Source organism: Mesoplodon mirus (genome assembly GCF_964341445.2).
Source record: "Mesoplodon mirus genome assembly, chromosome: 3".
Taxonomy (NCBI): domain Eukaryota; kingdom Metazoa; phylum Chordata; class Mammalia; order Artiodactyla; family Ziphiidae; genus Mesoplodon; species Mesoplodon mirus.
Window position 1 is genome coordinate 109,083,812 of NC_138978.1, and position 11,132 is coordinate 109,094,943.

Sequence of the window (11,132 nt, forward strand, 5' to 3'; positions counted from 1 at the left end):
GTGGAGGTCAAGGGCAGGAAAGAATATTGCATTTGAGTTATTTAAGGGAAGAGTGGTTTGGATGGGCCAGGTATGCAGTCCCAAGGAAGGGACAGGCATGTTCTATTAGTCAGAAATGTCAAAGAGAATGAGAGGCAATTACTTTGGTGATCAGGACATTGCTGCTGACCTTCAAGAATAGGAGTTTCAGGAGAGGATGGTATTGGAGGCCACATTGTAGTGATGTACAGAGCAGATGCGTTTGAGGAAATGGAGGGTCAGTCACTCACTGGAGATGTTTGATGGTGAAGGGGAGAAAGTGCAATGGAGCCAATGAGAATTTTTGCTTTTTCCAAGGAGAAGAAAACTGTTATTTTGAAGGTTATGGCCTAGTGGGTTGCTGAAGGGGAGAGGTTAAATATGTTTGAAAGGGAATAATTAAATTGTAAGATCCCAGAGAAGAGAGTATTAATAAAGGAAAGAACCACTGGACAATTGATAGCATTTTTTTTTTTTTTTTTTTTGCGGTACGCGGGCCTCTCACTGTTGTGGCCTCTCCCGTTGCGGAGCACAGGCTCCGGACACGCAGGCTCAGTGGCCGTGGCTCACGGGCCCAGCTGCTCCGCGGCATGTGGGATCTTCCCGGACCGGGACACAAACCCATGTCCCCTGCATTGGCAGGCGGGCTCTCAACCACTGCGCCACCAGGGAAGCCCTTGATAGCATTTTTGATGGGGATGTGAACTAGCATAAACTGTATTTTTGGATTTTATGTAAAAAACGTTACATTAAGAAACTGAAATATCATTATTGATTAGTAATCTTCAAGTAAGAAGTTGGGGAGGAGGAAAGATGAAAAGTAGTTCCACATTTAGAGTCTTGTTCTTTAGAGAACGTTAATGTTTTATATCTTCCGGTAGTAGTTTAGTGGGATTATTCCTTATCTTTACAGTGGAACACCAAGGAATGCAAACTGAAGATAGGAGTTTTTTGAGACTCACTCCTCTCATGTGTCAGGGCTTGTCATGCTGTTCAATCTTTTACGTCATTGATTGTTGAATGAGGTTGGGAAGAAAGGAGAGGCAAGTAATACCCTTAGATAGGTGGAACTTGACTTCTGTGAAGCTTACTTGACCCCAGTACAGAAGTTTTCAGGGAGCTCTGTCATTCAGGAGTGACTGCAGGGTTTTTTTTGTTTTGTTTTGTTTTTTAATTTTATTGAAGTATAGTTGATTTACAATGTGTTAATTTCTGCTGTACAGCAAAGTGATTTAGTTACACATATATTCTTTTTTCATATTCTTTTCCATTATGGCTTTTACAGGATATTGAATATAGTTCCCTGTGCTAAACAGTAGGACCTTGTTGTTTATCCATTCTCTATATAATAGTTTGCATCTGCTAATCCCAAACTCCCAATCTTTCCCTCCCCCACCCCTCCTCCTTGGCGACCACAATTCTCTTCTCTATATCTGTTGAGTCTGTTTTTGTTTCACAGACATGTTCATTTGTGTCATATTTTAGATTCCACATATAAGTGATATCATATGGTATTTGTCTTTCGCTGTGTGACTTACTTCGCTTAGTATGATAATCTCTAGGTCCATCCATGTTGCTGCAAATGGCATTATTTCATTCTTTTTTATGGCTGAGTAATATTCCATTGTGTGTGTATGTATATATGTATATATATCACATCTCCTTTATCCATTCATCTGTTGATGGACATTTAGGTTGTGCAGGTTTAATCACACATCATGACAGCCACTGTGTAAGATTTCCTGGGGATGGCCAAAATGCTGAGAAATATTTGCTGTGTGCTGTGTGTGACGACTAAACCTTCTGAATGTGTGTCTGGTTATATGACCTCTTCACTGTTTGGGATCACCACAAATGTCTCTCGCTCCTTCAGAGTTAAGTGTGTCACTTAGACGAATTTTTCTCCACCGAGGACCTCACAGATGTGGCACTTGTCCTCCTCAGACACAGGTGTGTTCGCAGTGGTGAACAGCCATTCCTTGTCCCTGCTGGGGAAGCTGACCATCAGCGCTGCCTTCAATGTCGTGTATATCTACACCTCGGAGCTGTACCCCACGGTCATCAGGTATGCCTCACACACAGACTTCTCCTTCCCATGTCCTGAATTCTGTTGTAGATGTTTGCATTGACAGAGGCATGGTCCTCACTTCACCTGGAGCACAGCGAGTGTGGGCTAGCAGTAACTCAGCAAGCAGTTGTGAGCCCAGAACCTGTGGAGACTGCTCTTGCCCGCTTGGCTGAGGAAAATGTAACTTTGTCTTGGGCTGAATTCCCTGTCAGTCGTGAGAGAAGTACTCTACACTAAACGTATCCCATCACCCAAATAGTGCTCAGATGTCATTTTTATTTCAGTGCATGTGAGTTATTCAGTCAACCCTCCTGTGTCAGGTACACAATGGACCAGGAGACAAGGTCCCTGTTATCACAGAGCCTATATTTTAGCACAAAAAATACACATTTAAAAAAAGATGAGACTTCCCTGGTGGTGCACTGGTTAAGAATCCGCCTGCCAACGCAGGGGACACAGGTACAATCCCTGGTCCGGGAAGATCCCACACGCCGCGAAGCAACTAAGCCTGTGCGCCACAACTCCTGAGCCCACATGGCACAACTACTGAAGCCCGCGTGCCTAGAGCCTGTGCTCCACAACAAGAGAAGCCACTGCAATGAGAAGCCCACGCACCGCAACAAAGAGTAGCCCTCACTCTCCACAACTGGAGAAAGCCCGCGGGCAGCAACAAAGACCCAGTGCAGCCAAAAATAAATAAATAAATAAAGATAATTCCCTATAGTTATAAGTGAATATTATATTTACATATTAGTTGTTAAAGGTAGTTTTCAATGAGTAGGACGTGCTTATATCAAAAATAACATATTCAGAAACAAAACCAAAAAACCCAACATATTCCATCCTAAGTTTCCCCTCATAAAATAAGTCTGAAAACAAAAAAAACAAACCTAAATTTGAAGGGCAGGGATGCAACTTAGTCTTTAGAGAACGGCCTCTGTGGGCTGGACCATAGTCCCCCAGTCGGCATTTTCCCGGTCTTTTTGAGGATCATTCCAAAAAGATCCTTCTTTTTCCTTTATCCATGCAAGAAGCGTAATGGTTCTGTCTGCCTTTTTCCCAGGAAGAGATCAGGTCGTCTGTGATTGGCTTGTCATTCCCTGATTATTCCCAGAACCTGCTTTCTCTGGCTATTGCCTATAAAACTAGGGTGACCGGTTAGTTCCAAACTGGGACACTTTTGAGAGCGAATGTGGGCATTATTAACAACTCGGCTGGGATAACAGGGTGCTGTACGGTCACCCTACCTATAATCACTATCATTCTCATTTCCTCCCCCTCCTTGCCACCCACATTCCGCAAGAAGGTAATGTTCTTGGTTTCCTGAGACTGTATGTCCAATCAATTCCTATTTATATGCCTGATCCTTTCATAGTTAATTAGTTGAGTTTAAAGAAATGGGCGGACTTTAGATCATTAAACCCTGGTTCTTCTATGGATGTTTTAACTGATAAGAGACCTAAGACATGAGAACCCAGGAGAACATTTAACAAGAAATATTCACATGCTCATTTCTGCAACGACTTCCATACCTGCACTGTCCAATATCACATGTGGCTATTTAAGTTTAAATTAATTAAAATGAAATGAATTAAAAATTCAGTTCCTCATTCTTAGTTGCATTGAGCTCTCAGTAGCTGCCTGTGTCTGGGGGCTTCTGTATTGGACAGGGCGAGTACAGAAAATTTGCAGCATCACAGAAAGTTCTAGTGGGCAGTACTGCTCTGTAGCATCCTGCACTTCCACTTTGGGATTTGTTATTCTGAGCCCACTATCCCTTAGAGTCTTTAAATTGTCCCCCTAGGACTTACTGACTTTTTTTTTCCTTTTCCTTTTGCCTTTCAGGAATGTTGGGCTTGGAGCTTGTTCCATGTTCTCCCGAGTTGGTGGGATTATTGCTCCCTTCATCCCCTCACTGGTTGGTTTGTACCTCCTAGTTTGTTTTTCTTGATTCTCTGCTTTGGAAATGTATGTGCTTTTGAGTAGAAAGAGGTAACAAACTGCTGTCATTTTAAGATCAGCCTGACACAAATGTGCACCTTGTGCCTTTTAGATTAAGGATCCATGAGGGCAGATGGACCCTTCCCAGGGATTGGCTGTATTCATTGGAGAGTTAGCTAATGCCAGCCTGCCCCTTCCTGTCCCCATTTGTACGTTAGTTGATTAGTGAACATTTCCTAAGTTTCTGCTGTGTGCTGAGCTCTGTGCTAAGCCCTTTACATACATCATATCATGCAGTCTTCACCACAACCGTATGCTGTAGGCATTGGTATCCTGTATTAAATAACAGAGAACACAGCACACCACTCGGAAAAGAAAATTAGAAGAGAAGAAGGCGAAAGGGAGATAAAGTAAACTCCATCCAATCTCAAAATGTCCATGTTCTGAGAAAGATCCCATGGAGCCCCTGTGCACGTCTCTGCTTGGTCTCCTCTAGGACTTTCCCAGCCAAGACTTGTTGAAGCGTGATTAGGTTTGACGTGGGGCTTTGAGCCTGTTCTGGAGACAATTGCTCATCACTCAGGCAACTACTCGCCTCATCCTAGTACAGGACGTCTCTGAAATGCCACTGTAGCCTTTTCTTTTCTTGAGGAAGTGGGATACACTTCCTTTTTCTGAGTATTTCTCTGTGTTTCATACTCAATTTTCTTTTTTTTTTCTTTTTTTTTTTCCCACATCTTTATTGGAGTATAATTGCTTTACAATGCTGTGTTAGTTTCTGCTTTGTAACAAAGTGAGTCAGCTATACGTATACATATATCACCATATCTCTTCCCTCTTGCGTCTCCCTCCCTCCCACCCTCCCTATCCCACCCCTCTAGGTGGTCACAAAGCACAGAGCTGATCTCCCTATGCTGTGTGGCTGCCTCCCACTATCATGCTCAATTTTAGATCACAAGACCCTTCTTAGGAAGGAGTCATATTAGTTCCATTTTGCAAAATGTGTCCAACGCTAGGTGTTTATCATTAATGATGCCCGACTTTGGACCGCTGTCCTAGAACATTATAACACCCAGCGCTGTGTCTTCCCTGAGTCCCACTAAGTTGAGAAGAGGTGAACGTTCCCCTTGATTCAACAACAGGCCCACAGTTCTGGGCACATGTTTGCACGCAGGGGGCTGGAGGTCAGAGTTTTTCGTCCCCCTCCTGTCCCCTCCCCATGCCTCCCTCTCCTCCTCCATCATCTCTTCACCTTTGAAAAATCAGAAAAAGATGATCAGAAGGGACATCCTAACTAGCCACCGAATTTGGAAGCCCAAACCGGAAGGTGATAAAGCTGGGTGGCTCCTGTGCAGGAACTCAGGAATGGTAATCAGCTCAGAAATCCCCCAGAGCCCCATCCTGCAAGAATCTTGGTGTTATCCTTGAAATTGTATGTTTGTATTTAAATTTTCCTGAGAATGTCTTTTGGACCGGCCCGCTACCATGTCCAAACCATGTGTATAGGTTTCTCTAGGCCTTTCTCTTCCTTTTCAGGGTGTTCACACCTTTAAGCCCCGTGCCTCTCAGTTCTGGTGCTTAGTGAATCAGAACACATATGTGGGACTGTTTGGCCCATTCCAGGGTTGAGAACGTTAAAGTTCGTCGTTGTTAGCAAATATGTGGGGTGTCTCCTGTGTGTGGAGATCACTGTGCTGCAGGCCACTCGACCTGGAGTGGAAGCTGAGTGTCCGACTCACCACGCACTCTGGCCGTGTGTCTGCCCTGCTCAGACAGCCAAGCCCCTTACCCACAGTCCCCAGCCAGCGCATGAACAGTCTGCTGTGTCTGCTCCACAGGCCAGCTCTGTCCTTTTGATCTGCTCACTCCTGTCTCTGTGCCCGAGGACTGGCTCTGGTTTCCTGGGGTAATTCTCTAAGGGGAAAGAAGACGGGCTTTCTGGTGTATTCTAGTGAGGAGGCAGGACCTGGACAGTAAACATGGCAGGTCCTGGGTCATAAGACTGCTGATGTCATCTGCTAGGAAACTAACACTGAGTTTTTGTTTGTTTTCATTCCACTCCCTGCCCCCATAGAAGTACGTGCAGTGGTCTTTACCCTTCATTGTCTTTGGAGCCACGGGGCTGACCTCAGGCCTCCTGAGTTTATTATTGCCAGAAACCCTTAACAGTCCATTGCTAGAGACGTTTTCTGACCTTCAGGTGTACTCATATCGGAGGCTGGGGGAGGAGGCGTTATCTTTACAGACCTTGGATCCCCCTCAGGTATGATGGAATTTTTCTTAGTCATTCAGATTTACCATTTGAATGATGATAGTTTTGGGGGAAAAGAACAAAAAAAAGAATATCTGGTTATATTAAATAGAACTGAGCAAAACTGCTGGGGAAAAAAGGTGGGATCTGATAGCAGCTGATTGTCAGAGAAATAAAGATGATTCATTAGCTTTCTTAGAACACTTTAGGGGCTAATTCTTAGGGGAATAAATGTCATCAGTGTATATTTGTCAGTTGAATGCTAGACAGTAATTTAATTTTAGAAATGTCATGACATCATTTCCCTGCCCTTTTCTCCTTTCCTGCTTTAGTCTGTGGACAAGGAGAGCCCTTTAGGGAGTGAGAGTGAGGAAGAGGAAGAGTTTTACGATGCGGATGAAGAGACACAGATGATCAAGTGACGTGCCTCAGATTCCTCCTCAGACGCAGAGGGTCATCTTCTCTGCCTCCAACGAGAGCAGGTTCTCCCAGGAAACTGAAGGGAGCTGTGGAAAGATAGGCTTGAACAAACATCAAAGGTACTCAGTGTGGCCTGATGTTTTTTAGGCACCAAGGAAGTTGGAGAAGAGATTTCAAGAAACAGGACATCACTGCATCAAGTGAATAGTTGTTAACTGCCCACCATTCGGGTTTAGCTCAAAATCATGACCTCTGGCCAGATTGCTGAAGTCCACATGCCAGAGTGGTAAGCTCATTTGTTTCTAGAAGTTTGATTACGTTGCCTTTCAACTCCATTGTGACCTAAAGGCAAATATGTAAAATTTCTTCTCACCATTAACACGTAATCTGTCCACCAAATTTGACATCCGCCCCTCTCAGTTGTTCCTCACCAGGAATCTTTTGAGGCAGGTTGGTGTTAGCATTTCATTCATTTTTTGTGCCAGAAGAAAAGCACTGAGAGGTCATTTGTGTGGCCTGAGGCCCTCCACCTTCATCCCAATGGATGAAATTTGGGCCCCTAGCTTGGTTCCTGGCCCAGTGATTGGCTTGAGCTCCCTGTGCTTTCAGTCAGTCCCACAGATGACCCGCTAGGAAAAGCCAGCTGCACCAGAGTAATGTTCAGGGTCCGAGGTATGGCTGCCTCTCCCTGGCAGCTCCCTTTGATACTCGAATTGTGTAATTTCTTCAGTTCCCACTTGTGTGCACCTGGAGAAAAATTTCCATCTCAGATTCTAGTACCAGCAATAACTTCCAAACCATGCCCAGTAAATGATGAAGTTTTATAAAGGGGGAGGGCAGTTAAAAAGTGACATGTCAAGACTTTGGATGTTAAAAAGGAAAAAAAAATGTGCTGTTTTCAATAAGGAAGAAAAGAAAATTATCTTTCACAATTTTCTGTTTGTTTTGTTTTCAGTGTTGTGCAAGGAGGGGCTTGGGCAACATTTAAGAACTTGAACTCATCTAGTCCTAGATCAGCTCCAGCCTGTTTGGTTAGCTAGAATGGAAGGCTCAGTAATTTCCTAGTAAATGTTGGTTTTCATTAAGTACTGCCAGCTTTCAAATAAATCAAAGTCATACTCAGTTTCCTAAAATCATGTGCTGAAAGTGTTTCCCATGAAACCTGAGTATTATCTCAAATAGGAGTGTTAACCTGGAGTCAACAAGCTTGGACAGTGTTGCTTTAGGTCACTTTCCCAACTGGGAAAATTTCTATGTTTTCAGAATTTCCATTTCTATTAATCCCTTGGAGAAAAGAAATTTCACTGGAGATGAAGAGAAGTCATCACTGAGTCTGTTTCTGGAAATCTTGGAGGACTTGCCTCGCATTGGCTCCAGCCCTCTCCTGTCCTCTTCCATTGACCTCTTGGTTTGCACTATACCAGCTTGTACCTTTGTTGAAGTATTTTTATGTCCTTCATGCCCTTGATTATGTATTGGGCTCTTTATAAATAGGGGCCATCTCTACTACTGTTTATTTCTCGCTGCTGTGCCCAGAACACAGTATTACTGTTTCTAGCCATCAGGGAAATTTTAGAACTCCTCCCAGTATCATTTTTGTAAATCACAGGCAAATCTGACCCAAACCCCCAAATTGTGAAATCTCGCTGTCTTTCTCTGGGAAATGGGGACCCTGCCCACCATCAAGAGAGGAAGAAAGGAAGAACTTACAAGGACACTTAGAAGCTCTTCTTCGTGAAGTTAAACGTAAAACAAGAAACCAACACATAGGTGATTCTTGGTTGGTTGGAGCCCTCTTTGCATTATAAGAGTAATAATCCCTTTAAAAAACATGTGGAAACTAGAAGTTTAAAAATGTATTACTCATAGGCCCAGCACCCAGAGACAACCAGTGTCATGGCTTTGTTCTCTTTGAAGACCAACTGGGAATCCATCTTTCTGTTGGCACTGGGGTTCCCTCTGCCTCTGGCTAGATAATTGAGGATTCCATTAGGTCTGCCCCTGGGTGTTCTCTTTTCCCAGCTCCAGGGTAGAAGAAGGGAAGGAAGGGTACACAGTTTGAACACATGTTGCTAAGGCTGGGCTATCAGCTGCTCACATCAGATGTGTCACTAAATTTTGCTTCTTCCTAGATGGTCTTTTGGCAGAGTTTAATAATTACTGTTTTGGGGACTTCCCTGGTGGCACAGTGGTTAAGAATCCACCTGCCAATGCAGGGGACATGGGTTTGAGCCCTGGTCCAGGAAGATCCCACATGCCGCGGAGCAACTAAGCCCATGCGCCACAACTACTGAGCCTGTGCTCTAGAGTCCATGAGCCACAAATACTGAGCCCGCGTGCCACAACTCCTGAAGCCCGCGTGCCTAGAGCCTGTGCTCCACAACAAGAGAAGCCACCGCAATGAGAAGCCCGCGCACCACAACGAGGAGTAGCCCCCACCAGCCACAACTAGAGAAAGCCTGCACAGAGCAATGAAGACCCAACACAGCCAAAAATAAATAAATTAATTTAAAAAAATAATAATTACTGTTTCTTCATCCCTTTGCCTTTTATAAAAACAGATTTTTTCCTTTTGCTATTAACTGTTGAAAAATAGTGATTGTAGAGATGGTGCACATGAGCATATTTGTATTGATTAAATTATTGGAAAACTCTTATTGGTAACATATTTTGTTTGTTCAGATGATTTGTAAAAGGTATCCTTTTAAATTTTTTATTGTATTCAAAATTAAATTTCTTTTCTCCTAAAAAGCAGCAAGAAAACCATAAGACACATAAGAAATTCCAGGGCTTCCAGGGTCAAAGGTCTTATCAACAGCTTGTCCAGAACCCTGGCACCACACGGATATGTTGAAAGAAACTGTTTTGTAGTTTCCTGATTGTTGAGTTAAAACCACTGCCCATTGAAAATGCAGTATTTGTCATTTGGCTGATTTCAAGCAATGTAGACATTCTTTAGTACTTAAAAATGAACAAATAAAATACAAGAAATAAGCAAATGAAAGTTTCTGGTACACTACTTAAGTAAATGTAATCTGGGCAAGTATTTTTATGGAGGTCAAATTGATAAAGGTACTTTTAATAGATTCGTATTCCTAACGAAAACATGTTGAAGTAATTCTCTCTACTAATTAAACTGAATTAAACTGCAGCTTTCTAATAGGACTTACTCTTCCATTACTAATTCTTACTAGATTATTAGTTCTTAAATTGGATACGTATAAAGGATTTTTTTAACAAAATAAAATGCAGGTATTTTGGTTTCTTGTGAATATGATAAAGAATTATAAAATGTAGACCTTTTGTTCTTACAGAACATATCAGGATGTATACAGTAGCATCTTTGACAAATTGAGCAAATATAGAATCTGCTAGAAATTATGGGTGGTATGTGGGTCAGGGGCTGTAGCAAAGTTAGGCAGTCAGTGGGTACAAAAGATAACTATAAAAGTATTTCTGGAAAGAGAAAAATGCAAAGATACTGCATTGTTAGAAAATGCATCTGTGTAGTATGTTAAAGGGAAAGATCTTATGATTATCTCAACAGGTGCATGAAGATTATTTGACAAAATTCAACACCTATTTAAAATAAAAGCTACTAGCAGACAAGGAGTAAAAGGAAACTTCCTTAGCAGTATAAGGGGTATTGTAGCACGTAAGGTGAATTGACCTAAGGCATCTCTTCACCTTCCTGGGACCTTCAGTCTTTCTTGATAATGACCACAATAAGAAATGTATTTTACATATTCTTTCTCTTCCCTGTTCCTCCACCTCTTTCTAATCTCTGTCTCTGTCTCTGTTTCTGTCTCTGTCTCTATCTCTGTCTCTTTCTCCCTGCCTTACAATACTTACTATATATATATTTAAAATATATTAAAATATATACATAAAACTTTCATGAAACATGCTTATTCTTGCTTGGTACCCTGATAGCTTATATTCTGTCCCATTTTGTTTTTTAAAATGCCACTTGTGACCCACTAAACCGATTTCATGACCTACTGTAGTTTAAAAACCCTTGGTTCTTCTATGTCTTCTTGTACTGCAGAGGCTTTAAAGCTAAGATGTACATTTCCCAAACACCCTTTGCAGCTAGGCTTCTAGGTGCAATTAAGTTTCCATCAGTCAGATTCAGATGGAATTTGGAAGGTGGGAGTGAGGTGTAGACCATATTTGTGATGCATCGTTTTTTCCTGCTCTGGTCTCCAGGGATGGAGGCATTTGGTCTTGCTGAGGCAGTTTCACCAGAGATGTTGACAGGGGCAATATTGATTAAAATCTTGACAAGATTTTTTGCATAGAACCTGGCAAAATAATTCTAGTAAAGAAAAGTAATGATTTGGGGCTTCCCTCTTGGTGCAGTGGTTAAGAATCCGCCTGCCAATGCAGGGGACACGGGTTCAAGCCCTGGTCCGGGAAGATCCCACATGCCGC

At 42.6% G+C, this 11,132-nt stretch overlaps 1 protein-coding gene across 6 annotated transcripts in view; it reads left to right on the forward strand.

Annotated features, from left to right (window-relative positions):
- Positions 1–9,221, forward strand: part of SLC22A15 (solute carrier family 22 member 15) — a 79,606-nt gene extending 70,385 nt beyond the window's left edge. For 2 of the 6 annotated variants that reach the window (XM_082614949.1, XM_082614950.1), the window contains 4 exons: positions 1,963–2,083; positions 3,932–4,004; positions 6,102–6,290; positions 6,611–9,221. In XM_082614949.1, the coding sequence (XP_082471075.1) occupies positions 1,963–2,083; positions 3,932–4,004; positions 6,102–6,290; positions 6,611–6,700 (473 nt within the window). In that variant the 3' untranslated portion in view covers positions 6,701–9,221. The other 4 variants (XR_014293493.1, XM_082614951.1, XM_082614952.1 and 1 more) reach the window with 4 other exon arrangements.
- Positions 9,222–11,132: the final 1,911 nt, after the last annotated feature.